Source organism: Mercurialis annua, linkage group LG2, assembly GCF_937616625.2.
Source record: "Mercurialis annua linkage group LG2, ddMerAnnu1.2, whole genome shotgun sequence".
Lineage (NCBI taxonomy): Eukaryota > Viridiplantae > Streptophyta > Magnoliopsida > Malpighiales > Euphorbiaceae > Mercurialis > Mercurialis annua.
Window position 1 is genome coordinate 746,838 of NC_065571.1, and position 23,681 is coordinate 770,518.

Sequence of the window (23,681 nt, forward strand, 5' to 3'; positions counted from 1 at the left end):
GCCTAAAGTGACAACTAAAAAAAATGGAGGGAGTATTAGTTTTTTTTGATAATTTAGGAGGGGAGCGCTTGTGGGAGGAATCAAACCCACGACCTAGCAGTTTTCTGCTTAGCGCTTATACCGTTTGAGCTAAAGCTCATTGGTTATATTAGTATTTTTCTTTATAAATTAAGTCAAAAGGAGCACTATCTTGGTATGTGTAATATTGGCTAAATGGACAACTAAAAAAGAACAGAGGGAGTATCTATTTAGAATTTCAATATAATTTTAGTTATTATTTTTCAAATTTATCCCTTCTTAATAAATGACTTTATAAGTAAAGTTACAATACATTTCTTAACAAATAGGGTTATATTTGTATTTATTTTTACGATATAAGACAAGACATCCACTATCTTAATATGTACAATTTTGGCTAAATGGACAACTAAATAAAACCGGAGGGGGTACGATAATTAAAATTCTTAAAAATATTTCAATTATCATCATATAATTTTGTATCCGATATGGTTTCGAGCAGTAAAACAAAGACATTTCACAAATACTTACTTTATTTAAAATCTAATAAATTCCTTTGAAAAAACAAATCTAATAAATTTAATCAAAAGCCATCTAAATACTATAAAATTGGATTGTTATAAAATACAATAAATCTCCAGTCCACTTCATCGTTATTCCAAAACATGTTTATCTATTAATAATCTAGTATATAATATACAATTTACATCGTACCGACTTAGAGTTAGAGCTGCAAATCTGAATTCACATTACAGTATTTCTTGAAAACTTAACGAGCAAGTTCATTACAGATACAGAGCTAAGATTCTGAAATCCAGCATGTTCATTATTACGTGTTACCGTATTCTTATTGGTTATTAAAATGGAATACACGCTAATTCTCCCTTATCTTAATTAACCCTTTTCCGCGCTACTTCCTTGAAGACGTGGCGCACAACCTATAAAAACAAGCCACCTCTGCATCTATTCTCATCTCATATTCCAAAATCCATTAATTTTTTTTGAATCAGTGATTATTAACACAATTTACATGACAAAATTATTCGAAAAAAGCATTGAGTACTTACTTGATGCGCCTTCAACCATCAGCCATGCACGTAAACGATGGCGTTTAGCTTTTGCTGCAATTTACTGCTCCAGAGCTATACAATCTCTCACCAAACTTGCCATAGTAAACAAAAAAAGCATCAGAATTACAAATTCTTCATCGTTTTCTGTTCTTGATATCAAGACCAGTACCTTCAAGATCACGCAAGCAAGCCTCACTGAGCTTGTTAAAGAAAAAAACCACAAACAGCTTCAAGAATTAGGTGGCGTATCCGCCGTGGCTTCTGCCGTCGAGACGGATATCGAAGGCGGCATTTCGGACGACATTGCTCGTCGACAAGAAGCATTCGGGTCTAATTCGTATAAGAAACCACCCACCAAGAGTTTTTTTTATTTTGTGGTTGAAGCTTTTAAGGATCTTACTATTGCTATACTTTTAGGCTGTGCAGCGCTTTCTTTAGGGTTTGGGATTAAAGAGCATGGTCTTAAAGAAGGATGGTACGACGGTGGAAGTATTTTTCTTGCTGTTTTTCTAGTCATTGCTGTCTCTGCCGTGAGCAATTACAGACAGAACAGACAGTTTGATAAGTTGTCGAAAGTCAGCAACAATATTCAGATTGATGTTGTGAGAGGTGGCAGGAGACAACAGGTTTCAATCTTTGAACTCGTTGTCGGAGATGTTGTTTGTCTCAAGATCGGAGACCAGGTTCCTGCTGATGGTTTGTTCATTGACGGACACTCTCTGGAAATTGATGAATCGAGTATGACAGGGGAGAGTGATCATGTCGAAATTGATCACCACCGAAATCCATTTTTATTCTCTGGTACTAAAGTAGCAGATGGATATGGTCGGATGCTTGTTACTTCGGTAGGCATGAACACGACATGGGGAGAGATGATGAGTCATATCAGCCGCGACAACGATGAGCTGACACCTCTTCAGGCTAGGCTTAATAAACTCACATCGTCTATAGGTAAGGTGGGTCTAGCTGTAGCTTTTCTTGTTCTTGTAGTTCTGTTGGTTCGCTACTTCACAGGAAACACACAGGATGAGAATGGAAACAAGGAGTTTAACGGGGGCGATACGAAGACAGATGATATTATTAATGCAGTTGTCGGAATTGTAGCAGCAGCAGTTACAATTGTTGTTGTTGCAATCCCCGAAGGTTTGCCGTTGGCGGTTACGCTTACTCTGGCTTATTCCATGAAGAAAATGATGGCTGATCAAGCAATGGTGAGAAAGCTCTCTGCCTGTGAGACTATGGGCTCTGCTACAACAATCTGTACGGATAAAACAGGCACTCTTACAATGAACCTGATGAAAGTAACAAATTTCTGGCTAGGCCAAGCTGAACAAATCACTTCTTCATCAATTTCACCCCATGTTCTTGACTTGATCAGACAAGGAGTTGCTCTCAATACAACCGGTACTGCCTACAGATCAGCGAATCCGCAATCAGAGTTCGAGTTTTCGGGTAGTCCCACGGAGAAAGCTATTCTTTCTTGGGCCATCCTGGAAATGGGAATGGATATGGAGGAAGTGAAGCAGAGTTGCAACATTCTTTATGTTGAAGCTTTTAACTCACAGAAGAAAAGAAGTGGAGTTCTGATAAGGAAGAAGCTTGACAATACAGTCCATGTTCACTGGAAAGGAGCAGCAGAAATGATACTCGCGATGTGCTCAAGTTACTACGACGCTTCAGGGATGATCAAAGATTTAGATGGTCAAGAAAGGACCATTTTTGAGCAAATTATTCAGGGAATGGCAGCTAATAGCCTTCGGTGCATTGCGTTTGCACACACACAAATATCAGAACAGCAATGTGAGGGTGTGTTACAAGAGAAAAAGTTGAAAGAAAGCAGCTTGACACTTCTAGGCCTTGTCGGAATCAAGGACCCGTGTCGACCAGGGGTGAAGAAAGCTGTCGAAGATTGCCAACATGCTGGAGTGAACATCAAAATGATCACAGGTGACAATATTTTCACTGCAAGAGCTATAGCGATTGAGTGTGGAATTCTGAAGCCCGGTCAGGATATGTACACCGGAGCTGTAGTTGAGGGCGAAGAGTTTCGGAACTATACACATGATGAAAGAATGGAAAAAGTTGATAGAATATGTGTTATGGCAAGGTCTTCACCTTTTGACAAACTTCTGATGGTGCAGTGTCTTAAACAGAAAGGCCAAGTGGTGGCAGTAACCGGTGATGGCACCAATGATGCACCGGCGCTAAAAGAGGCTGACATCGGATTGTCTATGGGGATTCAGGGCACTGAAGTTGCCAAAGAGAGCTCAGATATTGTCATATTGGATGATAATTTTGCTTCTGTAGCAACAGTTTTAAGGTGGGGAAGATGTGTCTACAACAACATTCAGAAATTCATTCAGTTTCAGCTTACGGTCAATGTAGCCGCATTGGTGATCAATTTCGTAGCAGCTGTCTCCGCCGGTGAAGTCCCGTTAACAGCAGTTCAGCTACTGTGGGTGAATCTGATCATGGACACCCTCGGCGCTCTGGCTCTTGCTACAGAACAACCTACCAAAGAGCTAATGGATAAAAAACCTGTGGGGAGAACTGAGCCACTCATCACCAACATAATGTGGAGGAACCTGTTAGCTCAAGCTTTGTATCAGATAACGATCCTTCTGACGATGCAATTCAAGGGAAAATCGATCTTCGGTGTGACTGAGGAGGGAAAGGACACGTTGATCTTCAATACTTTTGTCCTGTGTCAGGTTTTTAATGAATTCAACGCAAGGAAACTGGAGAAGAAGAATGTTTTCGAGGGAATACATAAGAACAAGCTGTTCTTGGGGATAATTGGTGTAACCATTGTTCTTCAGGTATTGATGGTTGAGTTTCTGAAGAAATTTGCAGACACAGAGAGGTTGAATTGGGGCCAATGGGGTGCTTGCATTGGAATGGCAGCTGTTACATGGCCAATTGGATGGATAGTCAAGTCGATACCAGTTCCAGAAAAACCGTTTTTCAGTTATTTTCATTGGAGGAAGTAGAATTTTTAAGCAGATGTTTTTATTTATTCGTTCATTTTTCTTATGTAAATATAAATTCATCAGATTGTTTATCTGTATAGAATTTTTTGATCTCCTTGTGAGATGTATTATATTTCAGATTCATTTTGTAATATTTACTATTGAATTGCTATTTGATTGACATTTATATTCAAGTCTGTCTTATTGCACCAGAAGATTAAAATAAACACCCCAACAGTCTAAATCCTTCAATAGAAACATATCACAGTGTAATACAGAGGCGCCAGCACACGAGGGCACCAAATGAAAAATCCCAGACCTAATTACATATTGAGGCAAGTTTTGTGTGCCTGTATCAGTGCCCCATGCTTTTATTGTAGATCCGAAAGCAATTTTTACAATAATTTCACCACAGTGGAGATAAAATTAAGATTTTAAAGTTTCTCCCAATCAGATAACGTTACATTATGGTACAAGCAAGTCCGTCTAAGCGGGAACAGGTTCAGGTATTTTGCCACTGTCGATAGGAGAAACACTGTCGTAGTAATCGACCAATACTTTCCAGCCACCAGGGCACATAAATCCGTCAGGAGGACTCTCTTTGGTCTTTGCAAGTGTTCGCATCTGAAATTAATGGGAGCAAGCTTTAATCATGCTCGAGAAATATCAAATGTAATGCGACAAATTTAAGTTATATTGCCTATCCTGCTCTTAAGACTTTATATTTACTATAGTTTTTCGGGTGTTTCTTAAAAGGTCAGAATTTCACCCTTCCAACTTGGTACAAAATATCAAAAAAGAATACATTCGTGGTTTTTGACAAAACCAACTTGTCAATTTTAAGTCAATTTACAAATTCCACCTTTGATCATCAAGACAGATGTCACATTAGGGTGTAAAGTGAACCAAAATTAACAAATTGTGGATTCTTTTGTCCAAACTACAAACTTGGACTCTTTTGTGCCAAGTTGGAGGGTCGAAATGAATGTAACAATTAAGTTATTCTGCCTATTCTGCTCTTAAGACGTTATATTTACTGTAGCTTTTCAGGTGTTTCTTAATGTATTAGAACTAGTGTGTCATGTCGTTAAAGAGTTAAGTACACTACATACCTTTGTGCCGGATATGAAAACAAAGTCCTGAGCCCTTGTGGGATCAAAAAATGCCATTTTACCCTGAGTCTTGTCATATGCAGCAACCTGAAAATTAGAAAACCAATTAATAATCACCGAAAATTTCAATTTTCCATTAAGGAAGCATAAGCAGAATTCAAAAGTATCTATTGTAAGCAAAAGGTTCATATACCTTGAAAGGAAGAATATTAAGCCGCTCCAGTCCTGGAGCCATACTCAGCACCTTCTTTCCATGGTCAGCATCATACAAGTCTCTTTTCTCAACGGGATGACCCATTCCAGCAGGATCCCGACCAACAATGTAAAAGTTAGCTCCTGCATTTATCCGAGCTTTTGCATGCCACTGAACCTCAGTCGGACCTGCATAGTGCATGGGAGATGGGAATATAGAAACCACAGTTGTCTCAGGATCAAGTACACCATCTTCAAGCACCTGAAAATATATCATCACATACATTGTAAGTCATCACTGGCCAAAGTATATCTCCACAAGTCCTCTTGGCAAACACAGGTTTTGGGGATAAACATTTGAAACCATAATGCCATAACAAAGCTGTGAAAAACAAACATAAAAGTTACACGAAATAATGATAATAACGGATTACTGGCACCAACCTTCTCATGTTGTTTCATTCGCCAACTAAGTGGAACATCATCTGCCTTTGTAAAGCCTCCCAATGGATGAAGCAGAAGGACAGGGTTCTTATAGCCCATCTCAAGAAGCCGCCTACGAGTATCTGTCATTAGTAAAGCATGACCATTGTGCACAGGGTTTCTGAGCTGAAAAGCAAATACAGCATCCGCGTTACGTTTGGTGAATTCCTGACGGAGTTCTGCAGGTGATAACCGAAAACGATCAAGACCGTCATGGTACTTGATTGGTTCTATAACCTCCAGGTCGCCTCCAATCAACCAGTTCCCAGACTTAGCTAAAGATTCTTCAACAAATGGTAAACCAGGGGCAGTAGTTCCCCATGTTCTTGCTATCCGTTCTTCTATGGGGTGCTTGTAGATCTCGATACTGGAACAAATAATAAAATAAACAGAAGGTTAAATATTTTTGTGATTATCAAAAAGTGACCAAATTATAAAAAGTTACAACACGATTGCCGAACTACGAATTTTGTAACAACCGGAGGTCACCCATATATTTCAGATCAAACTTTGCTGATGAGGACAGTGAATAATAGAAAGTTGGTATAAACAATGACCTAGTGAACTAAGTTGGTGGATGAGAAATAAACTATGATCACACACTTATATTTCCTAATAAGCATAAATGACAATGGCTACATGCAAACTACAAAACAGCAATTTTGGTGAATTGTCCTAGCATGTTGAGTTCTCTTAACATGTATCAATGTGGTAACTACAGCTTATGGACAAATATGGTAATAAATACTTAAAAAGTTATAAAAGACAGTCCGACAATTAATGCCATATGCACAAAGTAGTCGTAGTAGCTAGCTTACTCGATCGCCTATTCTTTCAAAATAGAAGCGAGTAAATAATGTACTTGGCAGCATTCAGAAAGTAAATACTTTCACTCAACTGCATATTGCGAGAAAGATGGAGATAGTAGCATTGAACAAAACTTTTAAACATGATTGTGTACATTTTTTTAAGGAAATCGTCAAGACAGCAGGGGAATAAAAAGCAAACCAGCAAGATTTAGAAACAGTTTGAAGGCAAAAAATGTAATATAAACTTGTGAAACATCAATGAAATGTTGATCGGAAGTTGAAATGTTTTCCTTACCACAGGCAATTTTGTTAATAAAAAAGATGCAAAAAAGAGAGGAAGAAAAGAATGTGCTCCCTCGCCAAATACTCTAAAGGTCACATATTAGACCACAAATCTAAATTCTAAAAGGAGCTTCAAAACATGTTCTTTAGAATATTAAGATTTCAAATTGCATAACGAATCAAACATTGATCAATGGAATCAGTCACAATTTATTCTGACAAAGTTAGAGCAAAAACATTTCAAAAATTCTAAATATCCATGTCAAAAAGATGATTCTTTGACCTCATATTACAACCCCAAAAAACCTAGAGCAAAGAATGACACTAAAGGCCATCACTTTTTTAGTTTTAACCCCAACCATCATTTTGCCTAAGCTGCAAGATATCTCCTTTACTACCAAGAGATTACCAAATTTCTTTTACCTAAAAATATAAGCTCAGGGCATCTCCAGCCCAAAACTTAAAAATAATGTAAAACTCACACTACTGTAGGTTTTCTACGGTGTTGTTACTCCAATTCATTACCGTATATTTCACACTAAAAGAATACTCTCACATCAATTTTCACATCTTCACCTAGCAGTAAAAACTGAAAACGACAGCAAAATAATTTCAGGTACAAAAACAATAGTTGCATCAAAAAAACATTCCAAGATCACCTTAAAAAATCCATCTCTATCACCACTCCTAAAATATGCAAATTTATATAAAACAAGACCATTATACAAAAAAAGAAGTTACCACTATTGTAAAACTTACTCATTCAGAATGGCGACAGTGTTATCATCCGAGTCAACAAGAGCGACCCGTTTCGACTCACCGATCCGCTGCTTCATCAGATCATCAATAGCAAGCGCAATCGGAACAGACATATTAACAACCGACCCGTCATCAAGACGGAGACAGTTAAAATGAAGAGTTTGGAGGAACTCGGATTCTCTCATGAATCCGGCGAGGGGACTAGCCCAACCTTCGCTTAAAACATGAACCCATTGAAGATCAATCTTCGTCAACTTAACTTTAGGCAACGAAATCGCCTCTTTTCTTTTAACATCTCTCTCAGACTTTTCAACAAACAGTTGGACGAGCTTCCCGCCGTCGGGTTCAATCAACCCGGCCCGGACACGAACTGCTCGTTTTTTTTGAGAGAATGATATTTTAACAGGAGAGGCGAACTGGGTAGTGAATGATTTTGGGAGAGAGTGACGAGGGTAAGTGGGTCTGTTGACAAGGTTTGAGAGGGAAGCCATTAATGAAGAAACAGAAGCAGAAGACAGGCTCTTCTCTTCTGTTTGGTTTTTTTGATTAATAAGGTTGTTTGGTTTTTAGTTTATTACAGAAATGTTAGATTTAAAGGAAGAAGAGAAGATTAATTTGATTAATGGTTTGATTAATCAAATGAAACAGTTATAAGTTGTGATGGTGACCTTATTAGATTGGAGGTGAATTTATAAGTAGTGGATTTGTATAAATTTAATAAATTAATGGGAGGATGAACCTGGACACTTTTCCTTTTAATTGTATTTTAGGTAATTTTTTTAATCTAGGTGGGATTACAAAGAAACATTAATCCGGCCAATTAATATTCAAAATATAAATTAATGTAATGTTTTTAAATATTTAAGTATACTGTAGAGTACGATTTTTTAAAATATATTTTGAATGTGTTTCGCATGCCATATGAAAATATTATAAGTTACTTGATAAAATTTGATATTATACGTCATCCAGTATTGATTTATATATTAATTTTATTTGGATTTGGATTGATTTTTTTGAATATATAGTAAAATTTAATTAATTATAAAAGCTCAATCATGCACGAAAAATAAAGAATTAACACAAAATCAGACTCGTGTCGGATTTAATGGAGTATATATTTATATTTATGCTTAAACGAACCCGACAAGTGCCAAGGTCAATATTTAGATTTAGTCCTCAATGTTATATGAGAGCTTGAATTTTTACAAATTCAATTATTTAGTATTCCTACATTTTCATTCAACCAAAAGAATAGTACTCTAGTGGACTTCTCCAAAAAAGAAAATTAAAATAGTAACAGTAGTACAAAATGGCAACTATAATCAATGTTGCCTTTATTGAGGTTCCAAGAAAGGGAGAATCTTGTTCATTTTCAATTCAAAGATGCACCAAAATTAAATTCACTTTTAAGTGCCAAACAAAAAGGTTCAAATGTTTATGTCACAAATCACAATGCATACCTTTAAATATACTAGTATTTGAACAAATTTAAACTGTATATTACTCGCATCCTGGTTAGGTTCATGGAGGATCTTTATTGTGCTCAAGAGCCAAGGTTTTATAAAAGAATATGTGTCACTTTTATTATTTATATTTAGGGAGATTGGAAAATGAAATTTTAACATTTCATGTCAGTAACGATTTAATTTTAATATTGAAAATATTATAAGATAAATCTCTAATTTTATATTTTTCTGGATTCTGTAATCCTAATTTTAATTTCCGACCATTTTCTGCATACATAAAATGCGGAATTACTAAGTCATTAACAATGTGGCAAGACTTCTAAACGCAACCCTCTTTTTAAAATTTCTATTAAAAAAACGGCGTCGTGCGATCAAAATAAAACCGATTGATTTTGAATAAAATAGTACCATTCTTCTTCTTCTTCAAACCTAAACACCTAATATCAAACATATCAAATTTATTCTTCTTTTTTCAAATTCGTCTTTCTTTCGATTTCTAGCTCAAATTATTTCTAGAAATTAAAATTAGGCTACAAAATACAAAAATAGAAAAATTAAAATTTATTTTATATCATTTTAAATATTGAGATTAAATCGCAACAAATAAGAAACATTGAGATTTGTTTTATCAATACTTCTTATATTTATCACTTTATTTTTTTATTTGATTTTAATTAGTTTAAAAAAAATTATTAACAAAATTTATATTTATATATTTTATTTTTAATGCATTATATATATAAATAATAATATGATATTATCTCCGTCTCAAAATAATAGACTTTTGATAAAACACAATAATGATAAAAATATTAAGTTTGTATAAATTGATTTTTTAAACTTCTTTTCAATTTTATCCTTTCATAATTTTTAAATATATAAATAGTGTATCAATGACCAATTTTTTTATTGAAATATAAAATCATTAATTTGGTTGATATGCATATTTACAGGGAAAATAAAAAGGGTGAGGATTTTTACACTCCACTATTTTAAAATCGCACTCCACATTAAGTTCAAATGATTTTAACATCCTTTCTCAAAAGTCAATTAAGTTTTACTTTCTTAATATTTCACAATATTGTACTCCTTTAATTATATTTATTAACTCTTACATTTTGCATAATTATATTTATTGACTAATTTTTAGTTCTAATTTTTGAAAAACCTGGTTTTAATTAATTTTACTCATTTTCATCTTTTTATATTATTTATATTCTAAAATATTGCTTCTTATTTTTTTTAGATGACAATTCAATATTAATATTTTTATAAACATATAACATCATATGATATACTATAATTATTTAATAAATTTTTAAAATAAAGTTTTATTTCTCATGTATGTATAAATAATTGAGATAAATTGTAAATTTAAAACAATCTTGAAATTGCAAAACTATATATAAACCATGAATAATTATAAATGGTAATAAAATTTTAGTATAGAAATGTAATATAGTTTTTATACTATCTTATAAAAGATAAAAATTACTTATAAAAAATTGAAATTGCCCAATCTTGTATCATTAAAACTCAAAAAATTAATTCTAAATTTTAAATTATTTTAAAGTTAATTTCTCCATGTTAAAGTATAATATAGTTGTAAGATTTTATTTTTTAAACCTTTTAGCTGTAAACTTGTATAATTAAGGAAGTTTTGGGCTAAAAATAATAAAAGTAAACATAGAATAATGATTGGATAAAACACTTGTAAAATATAAAAAAAGGTAAAGAAAATAAATTGGTTTCAATGGAGGATAATAACGTCATTAATAATTAAAAGTGGAGTGCAATTATAAGTCGTGGAGTGCAAAATTCCAAATAAAAATTATACTCTCTTAATTGTTTACCAAATATAAAAAATGCCTATAAGGCTATACTTTAAAACGCAACAAAAAAACGTAGTGGCTAATTAATTCAAAATTATTACACTCTCAAAATGTTATCAAAATTTTCTTCGAGAAAATCATTATAATATCACCTTAAACAAATATTTTTTTCGTTCTATTTTAAAAGTCTCATTTATTTTTACACAAAACTTCAAAAAATATTTTTTATTTTTGTTTTTTAATATTTTTTTCATGTTTTGCTTCTATTAGCGATAATAGCATTTTACATAGAGTTTCTTTAAACTGACTAAAAAAATGATAAAAAGAAAAGTCCAATATAAAACTAATCTAAAAATATAAATGGAATTGTTAGAATGGGTCATCGTAAAATAAAAATTAGGACATCTAAAACATGACGGAAAAGGTATTTTGTTTAAACATATAAATAATTTTTCTATTATTTTCCTTTTCTTTTATGTACTAAATAATTATAAATAGCATGTAAATTAATTATTTTGAGAAATGTAAATATTATATACTAGTGCAAAGTCATACATTTAACTATAAAGAATGACTCACTCCACTTTTCGCAATTTAATTTTTTATTGGTTTATAATAGAGTTGTTCATGAGCCGGATTCGGACCGAGTCTATTGGACTTTTTCATTTTTTAAGTAATTTCAAACCCGGCTTGAGTCTGAACCGGACTTTATTTTTACCGTCCAAATTTGATCCTTGCACTATATTTTTGCAGGCTAGGCTAGATTTTTACGGACCAACATGTAAAATTAATAAAATAGAATTTGAGCCCGCCTATAAAATAACAAGCTTTTCCAGGCTCAGAACCAAAAATTAATGTCCAAACCTGACCCCAAAAATACAGGTCAGACGGATACTCAGTTCCATGAACAAGTCTAGTTTATAATACTTATCCTTTTAGAATATTAAGAAAGTATTTATTATAATATTTTAAAGGTAAAAGGTATAAAAAAATTCATAATTTTTATAAAAATACAAATCAGTCCTTTTACTTTGTTGGATCAATTAAGTCCTCTTTATTTTCAAATAAAACAAATAATCTCTTTAGCAGTGTTTTAAAAAACGAACCGGTGAGGTTACCGGTTTAATAAAATTTAAAAAATATCAGGTTCACCGGTTTTTTAGTGGTTTAACCTCTGATTCACCGGTTCAACATCGATTTTTACTGGTTCAATCCGGTTCAATCCAGTTCAACCCGGTTCAACTAAAATAACCGTTTTTTGTTGTTTTAGACCGGATTCCGGTTCGACCGGTCCGGTTTTTATAACACTGCTCTTTCGTCCAACACTATTAGAAACACTCATTAATGACCGACATGTCTCTCATAATCATATAGAAAAAAAGTTCAATAATAATTGTAATGTTTAAAATATTTACCAAAAAATTGAGGGGGTAAGGGTTCCAAAAATAAACTAAAACGGTTTATTTGTTCGATTTTAAAATAATGAGGGTTTAATCATTCAGTTATAAAAATATTAGGGTTTAATTGTGCCCAGAAAAATAAAAGGGTTGCTTTGTACTATTGAAAAAAGTCGAAGATTTTTGTACTTTTTGCCTATTTTAAAATTTCTTAATTTTCATGTTAAAACTAAATACCATAAATATTAAAAATTAGAAAGAGTATTACTATTTATAATAAATTATAAAACACTTCAAAGTTGGAAATAATACTCCATACTTTAAGTTGACGTTTAATTTTTAGTCAAAATCTAAAGTACATAAGCTAAGAAAGTTACTAATTTTATTCAATGGTCAATCTTTATAGGCTCTAAATCAATTTTGGAATTTTGATTGTATTCTTTTTTCTACGGTCTATTCTTTAGTTAATTGAACAAAAATATTTTTATATTAAATTTAAATTTTATCTTCATATAACTAGTCAAAAACTCAAATTATTAGTTCGTAGTTGCCAAATAAGAATTTTTAAAAATTCTTAGGGTGATGGTCAAAAATTATTACTCTTTTTTAATAAATTGATTTTTTTTTAATGATATGTATTGTAGTTTATATAGAAATTCATTATAGACTTTTGATAAAAATAATAACTAAGCTATACACATAAACAATTTATTAGTCATCTACTTATATTTCTATATACTTTAAGAAATTATTTAAATAATTAATTAAACTCAGAGTAATATAGCTAATGATTAAAAACTTATATATATTTAATTTTTTATCTTTTAAATATAATATATTAAAAAGTATGTATAATATTGTAATACTGTCATACTTTTCAGTAATGTAAAGTACCCAATCACCACTAATAGCGTGCGATATTCAAATATAACCGGATTAACCAATCAAATCAAACTGAAATTTGAATTTAATTATGTTTTCGGTTAACTCAATTCGGCTATAATATAATTAATAAATTTAAAATTTTAATTAATGTGGTTTGGTTCAATGTAAATTAACAGTATCAACTCAATTACTGAATTATTCCATACATTATGTTATCAAAAATTAAATTTTTTAAATTTTAATTTTTTAAGGTATTTCTATAATATATATATAGGATGTAGATATCATTTTTCTCTCTAAATTTATATACAAATTAACACCGAAATTCTGTTAGCAAAAATTATTTTGTTAGTTATACTTCAGTTATATATTTTGATTCGGGTTACGGTTATTATTATTTTTTTTTAAAAAAATCAGCTATAGTTAATTTGGTTTGGTTTGATATCGAACGGACGCACAGCAGCACTAAGCACCAAATAATGTCGATATTAGTTGGAATAATTTTTCCCTTTTTCACTTTCCATGCAATCACATGGCTGTTTGAAAGAATCAAAGGTCAAATACTCTCATATAAGGTCAAAAAAATAAATCAAACGCTCACCTACCTGTTAAATCCAAGATCTCAAGACTCAAGCCACCAACAAGGGCAACTATATGTCTGCTTCAAGAAAATCTTCTAATGGATTTAATTTTCGATTTTAATAATTAAAATAACTGGACTAGCCAACACTTTATAAAAGCACTTCAATTATTGTTGATGGATGATTTAGCTAAAAGAAATTATTGTTACTTGATTTGTTTGTAAGTGTATTTTAAAATAAAAATTAAATTAGACACGTCTATAAATTAAGTTTGTCTAGTTTAAAAATCGGTGTCCTTCCTATATCTAGGCATTTAGCTGAATATTTATATAAACTCGTTAAAGCTCGATCAACTTGATTGAACTTAAACATTTAAGTTTGGTCAGAATCCAAATTCTTGTCAAATCTGATTTTTTGCGGTTACTTTTAACTAAACTTATAGGCATGTCCAAAAAAATTGACATAAATCCGAATTTAAATACATAATAAATGACAAAATCACCGACGGGAGTTTATGATGGAGTGATAAGAGTTTCTTTCCCCTTAAAAAGAGATTTCAAATTCGAACTTTGAGTATGGAACAACTTTAAAAGCTTTTTGAAAAACCTTTTGTGGCCTTAATGGAACCTATTCAGTTCGGTCAAGATTAGTAGGGGCCGCTGACGTCAAGTACATGTACTCAAAAAATAATGATACATATTTCTCTCTCCCACAATTACATATGTTCCATATATAATTGATGTAAATTAAGAACTATCATGATAATCATCAAATAAATCCCTTCAACCTTCAATTAAATCTCTATCAACTAAACTATGTCCAGGCATTTTGATGACCCCATGATCTTTCATCAATTTCCTTACTCTCTTCACATCTTCCCATTTATCAATACTTGCATACATATTCGACAAAAGTACATAATTCCCACTAGTTTCTGGTTCTACTTCCATTAATTGCTTAAGTGCAAACTCTCCCATCTCCAAATTTCCATAAATTCTAGCTCCTCCTAATATAGACCTCCATATTATTGCATTTGGCTTCATAGGCATGCTCTCCACTCTATGTTTCACCTCGGTAAATCTCCCGGCTCGACTTAAAAGATCAACCACACACCCGTAATGCTCGAGTGTCGGCTCAACACCGTAAACCTTCTTTATAGACTCAAAAATTTCGCAACCCTCCTCGACTAAACCAACATGTGAGCAAGCACACATTGTGACAATAAACGTTGCATTATCAGGAACAAAACCCTCGAGTCTCATATTTTCATACAGATCAAGAGCTTTATGTTCGAACCCGTGAATCGCGAAGCCTCCAATCATTGCATTGTAACATAAAGTATCTCTCTGAGACAATTTATCAAACAGTTGGTGTGCAATATCAAGAAACCCGCATTTCGAGTACAATTCAATCAAAGAAGTACCCGCATATGAATTCAACCTAAGATTATTACTCTTTAATATATAAACATGAGCCCATGCACCTTCATTAAAAGCACCTAAATTAGCACAAGCACTAATCAAAGCAACAAACGTAACTTCATTCGGCTTAACTCCAGAACTTTGCATGGTATTAAACAAACTCAACGTTTCAAATGATAAGCTAGCATTACGTGCATAAGCAGCTAACATAGAGTTCCACGTGGCCAAATCAGGTTTACTAATCTGATCAAATATATATCTAGCCAAACTCAACTTACCAATATTTGCATAGTAATTAACCAATGAAGCTTGAACAAACTGATCATAAACCGGTTCAAGAAACTTAACCACATGGGTGTGGAGGGCTAAGCCGTATTGAACCCAAGGGTGCAACCCACAAGCTTTAAAGAGAGACGGGTAAGTGTAAGAATTGGGTTTAACAGAATTATGACACAGAACTGAGTTGTATAAACTGAAGGCTAAGTGGGTGTGTTGAGTTTGATTTGCAAAGGAGGAAATCAATGTGTTGAAGAGGAAAATTGTTGGGTTTTGAATTTGGTTAAAGATTGAGAGTGTGTGAGGAATGTCTAGAGTTGAGGAACAGTAGAGGAGTTTACTGAGTGGGTATGTGTGGAGAGTGAGAGTGGATTGGATCATTTGGGCATGGATTTGTTTGAGAGTGGTTAGGGTTTTGCATTTTTGTAAGAGTTGTAGTGTTGGGTGTCTGAAATTTTGGTTTGGAGATGTCATGAGCTTCATGTACTGTATCAAGTTTAGTTGGCGCTATAAGTTTTCTCAGGCTATAACCATTTCATACTTATTGGGCTTACTTTGGACAAAGACTATGAGGTGGCCTATTAGAGCCCATTTCTGATTTGAATAAAATTTGCAATTTTTTTTTCTTTTCAAGAAAATAAATATGGAGATTCTATCTTCTTGTTCTTATTTTCTTAATTGGATTTCTAGCCTTTTTATTTTATAGCAAATATTGCAAAATGAAGCTCATTCTTTATCCAATGGAGGAACTCATATTGACTGCATATTGGAGAAGACAGACAGCGGTGGCATTTCACCGAAGTGGTGGCGATGTAGTGGTTGGAGTGCGAAAAATCGGTAGTGGGAGTGAAAATTTTGAAATAATTTTATTTCAGGATATATAAAATCCGGTTTAGTTAAATTAAGTGGAATTTATAATTAGTTAATTAGAAAAATTAATAATTTTAATATAAAAAAATTATAGTAATAATTACTTTGGTTTCATTTTTAATTTGGTTTGATTTAATTATCATGGATTTGATTGAATGGAGGGGGCGTTGTCACGTCAACAAATTGCTGATTTGACAGTAATATGGATTCTTTACTGATGTAACGCAGTCAACTTCGTTTGTTAAAACAACTTCTATTGAGTCTCGCCAAGTCGGTAAAATTTCAATTCCATTCAAAAAATTGCTATAAAAGATAACAACTATATTAAAATGGGCTAATACTGTTGTATTTCAAAAAGTTGGCTATAGCCGATAACATCAATAAACATTTGCTATTTTAATGAGATCAACCTTTTTATTTTCATCTTTAATAAACATAGGTTGGACCACAAATCAAGAGGAAAAAGAAGGCAAGATAAAATTAGGAATATGGACAATAAATTTAAAACCTTTAAACTTTTAACACAATTTTGTTTATCATATGGAAATATAAATTTTTAAATCCAAAATTTATTAAGATAATTGATGGATAAAGAATCCTAAAGTGATTGGACTCCACTTGCCTACTCTAAAATAAATTAAATCTCAATTTTATCATGATTCAACTATTTACTTAACAAGCAAAGTACCGATATAATGACACTTCGACTATTCAGTATATATAAGTAAACATTTCTTATCTAAAAAAAATTATAGTATTAATATGACTTATCTTTATAATTATAAACACCTTATTATGATATAAATCTATATTCTACCTCTATATAAACACTAGAGGTATTATCCAATAAATTCAAATATTTTTATTATTTTTAATTTAGCTCGTAAGCTATTAATTTTATATCGCAGAGTGCTTATCGGATCACCACAATCCGTAAAACAGATTCCATAATAAACAAGTAAAATTTAGTCATTTGATACAAATAAATAAATAGCATTTTATATGAATTAGAAACGATTCATTTTAAGTGTCAAAAAAATTCTATTTTTCTACAAAAAAAAAAATAAAACTTAAAAAATGAAATGAAATTTATGTCAATCCTTAGCTAGATATTAAAATTACCCTTAAAGGTACAAATAATTAAGAAATAATGCTGTTTCTTAAAAAAAAAAAGACATGATGTTTTGCATAGTACAAAAAAAGTGCTAAATTTTTATTAACTAACTAATTCAGCCACTCATTTTTAATCAGGAGACTGTATATATGGTACGAGGCTGCACGTACATCTAAACCCAGTCATGCTGTTTAGGCATCAATTCTCACTTTTGGTTCCACCTTTTATCATTTTCGTCAAGGATTGCTTAAGCAATTAATTAGGATGAAACTATAAAACAATTTAAACATTCCAGCTGCAATGCAATACACTCATGCCAAAAATGATGGTCATATCATGAGGGTGTATAAAAACCTAGCAAATTTCTAATTAATAGTTTTTTTTATTAATCGAAGGCCAAATCCATCTAGAGGCCCCTGTATTTTACATTTTTTTTCTATAGGTCCTTATACTTCATTTTTGTATTATCTGATCCCTCTACTTACCTATTTTTATTTTTCAGGTCCTTTTTGAGTTTTTTCCAATCATTTTGTGTGACTGGAGAAAAAAAATATTGTAAGTATAGGGATTGGAGGAAAAAATATTTATAAGTAGAGGGACTGGAAAAAACTTAAAAAGGACCTGAAAATCAAAAATAGGTAAGTAAAAGGACCAGATAATACAAAAATGAAGTATAAGGACCTACGGAAAAAAAGTGTAAAGTACAGGGGTCTCTAGATGGGTTAAGCCTTAATCGAAAAAAAGAATACTTGTGAGAGGAATTGAACTCACGACCTAGTAAATTTTTGTCTATCACTTATATCATTCGAGTTATATTTCATTGATTTAAATTTAATATTAAATATAATAGTATCTTTATTGATGTTCTTTATACAATATTGTAGTTTCTCTCAAATAAAAAAATATATTTAAATATAAAAGATTTTATCATTATTATTTTAAAAAAGTTGTTTAATAAAGTAAATATGACAAACCCGTGCAACAAATTAATTTAATATCAATTCAACAATCAGCATATCAAATTCGATTTAAAATATAAAAAAATCACTTAGCTTATGAATGAAATATAAATGGAGCAGTAGCTTATGGATTATAATTAAAATCTCTCAGCTTATGAATTATACTAAGAGCATGTTTGATTTATGAAATAGATGCGGAATGAAATAGTTATTCGGTATAAAATAATAATTCTTTGATTTGGTTCATGGAATACCTATTCCATGAAATTGCTATTCCATAATTTTATGGAATAAATATTCCTCTCAAAAACTAAAGAATGCCTATTCCATTTTTTATGAAACTAGTTTTTTTGGCCACGTGCTACGAACGTTAACGATATCTATATGACCCGTTATTTAATATTATAATTGTATATTTTTTTTAATAATATATTATTATTTAAATTTTATTAGACTTATGTTTTTTATTTGTTTTTGTTTAATTATTTTATAAAATTTTAATTTCTTTTATTGAAAATGTTAAAAAGTTAAAATTAAGCAATAGATTTAATTTTTAATATTGGTGTTATTAAAAAATGATAATATGATTGAAGTAAATTTATATTATTTTTCATAGTAAATAACTAATAAATATAAAAAATATCAAAGTTTTAACCCAAATATTATAATATGATTATTTAATATTAATGAAACTCGTCATATTCTTTTAAATATAGTGATATATCTGTCCAATTCTTTTTAGGATTAGGAATTTAACATATAATGATAGTTGTTGCACAATTCTTTTTAAGATTAGAAATTTAATACATAATGATAGCTACTGCGATAATTATTTTTAATATGTTTTCTTTATGGATTAGGAATGTCATCTTTCTATTTGTTAAGCACAAATATTCTTATTTGTCACAATTAAGAATATCGATTTGGATAAAATATATAAAGGAAATTTTTGTCCGTGAATGGAAATGTTCTCCCGCGAATACACTTTTATATTTATTATAGATTATAGATAGTTATTCTATTAATACTATTCCATCCTATGAATTAAACATGGCCTGAAAGGATTATGATAAATTGTTAATACTAAAAGACTTATGATTTTCTTAAAAAAAAATTATGATAAATTGTGGGTTCTCATTTTACAAGAAACATAATAATAAAAGAATTTTTTTTTTGAAAATATAATTATTCACTGAGATTATGTTCAATGAATATTCGATATATCACTGTCAAAGAGAATCAAAAAATGGAACAAAGCTGTTTGTTGAATAGGAAATATGGGTCAAAAGTTACACCACACCAATACTCTGTAGGCCATGTCACACTGTACGGACCGCAGATAGTGGATTATATGGCCCCCACTATAGGAACATTCATTAGCCCATGGACTTCAGGATTTTTCGTGGGCCCTAATCAAACAACTAAAAGACAAAATCTTTTTTTACTTGATTATCACTTACAATCATTTTTTTATCGTATTAAATTTTTTTTTTGGGTAATTTTATTTTATTTATCAAAAAAATGGAAAGGATAGGGTGATGATTAAAGTGGGATAATAAAGCAGTTTTGTGTTTTTTGAGTTTCTGAAAGTACTTCTTTTGATTGAATGATAAAAGGTATTTTGGTGGCCTTTGATGCAGACTTTTTTGCATTTCTTTCTCAAATTTACCAACCAAATTCTATCAAAAGCATACAAAGAAATTTGCCATCAACCTCTATAATGACAAATTCATTTCAAGTTAATTGTATGTTTGTGTTACATCAAATTATTTCTGATTATAACACATTCTCTAGACATAATGATAAAATATGTACATATATCCAAGTAAAGGACATCAATGTGAGAATAATAAGAATTATAAATCACCAACGAGCTGTAACTCAAATAGCATCAGCGCTGCATATCAAATTGTTAAGATCATGGATTCAAATCCTCACACTCTGCGGCTTGGTCGAACCAAGCCTCCGCAATTTCAGAATCTCCCTGCCGAATGGCCTGTTCTCCTCGGTCAGAATAGGCAAGCAAATTCCTTCCATTAAAACCGTACTTGAGGGTTTCCTACTTCATACGGCTCAGCAGTCAATTCTTTTTGTGTTTAACTCAAATAGCATCAGCGCTGCATATCAAATTGTTAAGATCATGGATTCAAATCCTCACACAAGTGCTCCCCATTCTCCAATTATTAAAAAATAACCGTAAATCAAATAATATGGATTCTAATAACTATACCTCTCGTCATACATTTTGCAAAATTATGGATTAAACCCTATTTTCTATAAGTCTGTTGTTCAAGCTTTTAAAAGAATATTCCAAATTTAACAGAAACCACTAACTATACTTCCGATAAAAAATAAATAATATGGGTGGTAAACAATAACATGAATCTCAAATCGAATAATAATGTTTGAATTTGAATAAAAGATTCGAAAAATAAATATCTGTCTAAAAGATAAATATTCTTATACGCATGTGTGAGCACATATTCCAAACTATTTTAAATTATGATATTGAAGTTATAATTATGATATTGAAATATTAGTAATAATTTTCATAAAATTTATAATCTTCTTACACTTTATCTTTCTAACAAAAATAATATTCCAATGATTCTTTTGATGTTTGTTTCTTCTTTACATGAGCACTATCCAAAATTGATTGTAGCTTATATTAAGATTTCTACAAATATAATATAATGAAAAAGAAAAAGAAATTGCTATAGAGTTAAAGAAGGAAATAATTGACAGCCAAAATAAGCCATATTTGCACTGTTTTCTGCTAATTATTAGTCCCTTTTATGAGAAACTTTTCTTTTTCCACATCATCTGCTGGGTCATCTCTCTACGGCCCAAACTTGCCATTTAAGGCCACTAAGACTGGGCCAGTAGAGTTGCCATCTAATGCATGTCCATCTCATCTTCCTATGGTACACTATCATATTTTTAGCTCCACGTGGCAACATATCAGGGCCATGATTGAGATCAATCAGTAAGAGACATAAGTTCAGGGATTGGTTTTGTACTTTTACATTCACCGAGGGATAAAGGTTTAATTGACAAGGTAGTATATTTTTTATTTTAAAGTGTTTAGAACAACTGAAATTGCCTAAAACCAAAGTTTTTCTTTGCAAGCAGCTTTTACTCTACAAATTTCTTTTATAAAAAGTTGTAATTACTTTCTATAAGAATCCTTTTTAGTTTCATTATTAAAAAGCTGTAACTAAGGCCAGTTATTAATTTTATAGGTATAGAACTCTAATTGTTTAACTTTTCAAAATATGTCATATTAACAAATTATGAATGTTTGAGAGAAAAAAAACTAATTATGAATGTTTAGTATAATATGACATATTAACTAAACATTCTAATTGGTTTAATTTGAGTGATTTTTGACATAATCTATAATCTATTTATTATGAATGGGTAATTCAAAAATTTGCCTATAGATATAGACTTTATTGTTGAATTATTTAAATTTATTATTATTATAATATTTTTTATATTTTTATTTATTTGTTTGCTAGATCCATTTTGGATTATATACCTACTAATTTGTTATTTATTAAAAAAAAATTATTCTATTACAAAAAAAATATAATAAAATAAATAAGATCAAGAATATTCATAAATTTCCCAATCATAGTAAACACAAAAGATAGAAATTGAAGAGAAAAAAGAGCAAAATTTTTAAGTTTGAAGTTTGAAATGAATAAAGGTAGTGTAAGTAATTTACTTTGGGCAGAATCAGCTTTCACTAGCTGCATTGGCTTTGCGGCCAATGAAGCATATATCCTTTTTATCTCACTATATATAAAGTGGTAGTCAAATCTCCACTTTATAACTCAAAATATAACAATTAATTAGTTTGCTTTCTAAATAGTTTAAAGATAATTATTAATTTGTCCTATGCTTTTGTTAAGTACTAGTACTAGCAAAGCAGGATTAGTGGTTATAGTGCGCGAGAATGAGTTTTTACTAGATGGGAAAGCTTGATTATAAAGGTAAAATTGGTCGTGAATTAGTAGTGGGACTATGTTAATTATAGACTAAATCATTTGAATATGTCTAATATGTTTCGACTCTTTTGCTTAAAACTTTCAAAATCGTCAATTTTAAAATATTTTTTTAATTTATAGTCATTTATTTAAATTAGATGAAAAATTTTAAATATGTCTTTCACATTGCTTCGTATTGTTCCATATAATATAACTTTTTGCCGTCAACAATTTTAAACATAAAAGGTATATTTGAATCTTTTTCACTGCAATTTAAATAAATGGTTACAATTGAAATTGAAAATTAAAAAATAACTAAAATTAATAATTTTAAAAATTTGTACTATAAATAAAACAAAGTTGATAAAAGGGAAACAAATTCATTAATTAAACCTAAAATTAACGTAAAATTATTTGTTAGAGTTTAATTATGTGGAGCTGCCACTAAACGGAAAATGCATATTCACTTAGTGTTGCCTTGCCCTATCCCATATAAGGAAAGATATGGCTTCTATCGAGCAAAAAATAGCCTAGATTAAATATTCGTTATTGTACAATGATTTAATCTTGAAACTTTATCTCAAAAGAAAAAAAAACTTGAAACTAAAAGTAACAACTTTAAAAGATGCGTTGCAACATCTGTTTTTCTTATGTATTATGAATTTATGATTGATAATGTTTTTTTTAGTGATGTTATATAACTTTTTAATCTATCTTTTTTAACTCATTTGAAATGATAATAAAAAAAACGGATAAATGAAAAGTTGGTTTTTGAGATATACACTTTTAAAAGTGAATTGGTCGAATAAAACATTGTCACGTACTGAGAGTTATAGAAGGTGAGTTAAAATGGTTGGTTATAAAGTATTTTTTGTATTTTCTTAAAATTTCAACAAATTTAAATTTTTATAATTTTTAATTATATAATTTTATTGAGGCGTGTTTGGTATATGCTGAAATTGAAATGTACTTGATTTAAAATAGTACCAATAGTCTCTCAAAAAAATAAAAATAAAAAATATAATACCAATAAAAGAGTGGTCTGTTATATTTTTTTTATATAAATATTTCATTAATTGAAGATTCTTCATGTAAAATATGTAATTATTAAATCAAAATAAATTTAATATTAGACTTGAAAGAATAGATCATCGTCGATTAATAAAATAATCAGCATTGGTCAAATTTAAA

At 30.7% G+C, this 23,681-nt stretch overlaps 3 protein-coding genes across 3 annotated transcripts; 1 reads left to right on the top strand and 2 right to left on the bottom strand.

Moving 5' to 3' along the window:
• The first annotated feature begins 944 nt into the window (after positions 1-944).
• On the top strand, positions 945-4,229 carry LOC126668067 (putative calcium-transporting ATPase 13, plasma membrane-type). Its single transcript, XM_050361283.2, has one exon. It carries the CDS (start codon positions 1,049-1,051, stop codon positions 4,076-4,078), a length of 3,030 nt encoding a protein of 1,009 aa, XP_050217240.1. The 5' UTR covers positions 945-1,048; the 3' UTR covers positions 4,079-4,229.
• A 45-nt stretch (positions 4,230-4,274) lies between these two features.
• Positions 4,275-8,343, bottom strand: LOC126668068 (ATP sulfurylase 1, chloroplastic). Its single transcript, XM_050361284.2, has 5 exons — positions 7,695-8,343; positions 5,806-6,211; positions 5,363-5,623; positions 5,170-5,256; positions 4,275-4,681 (listed from the first exon to the last, which is right to left on the bottom strand). The coding sequence occupies exons 1-5, from the start codon at positions 8,183-8,185 to the stop codon at positions 4,544-4,546; spliced, it is 1,383 nt and encodes a 460-aa protein (XP_050217241.1). The 5' UTR covers positions 8,186-8,343; the 3' UTR covers positions 4,275-4,543.
• Positions 8,344-14,537: 6,194 nt separating this feature from the next.
• LOC126669456 (pentatricopeptide repeat-containing protein At5g43790-like) lies at positions 14,538-16,050 on the bottom strand. The gene has a single exon (XM_050362925.2). It carries the CDS (start codon positions 16,036-16,038, stop codon positions 14,641-14,643), a length of 1,398 nt encoding a protein of 465 aa, XP_050218882.1. The 5' UTR covers positions 16,039-16,050; the 3' UTR covers positions 14,538-14,640.
• Positions 16,051-23,681: the final 7,631 nt, after the last annotated feature.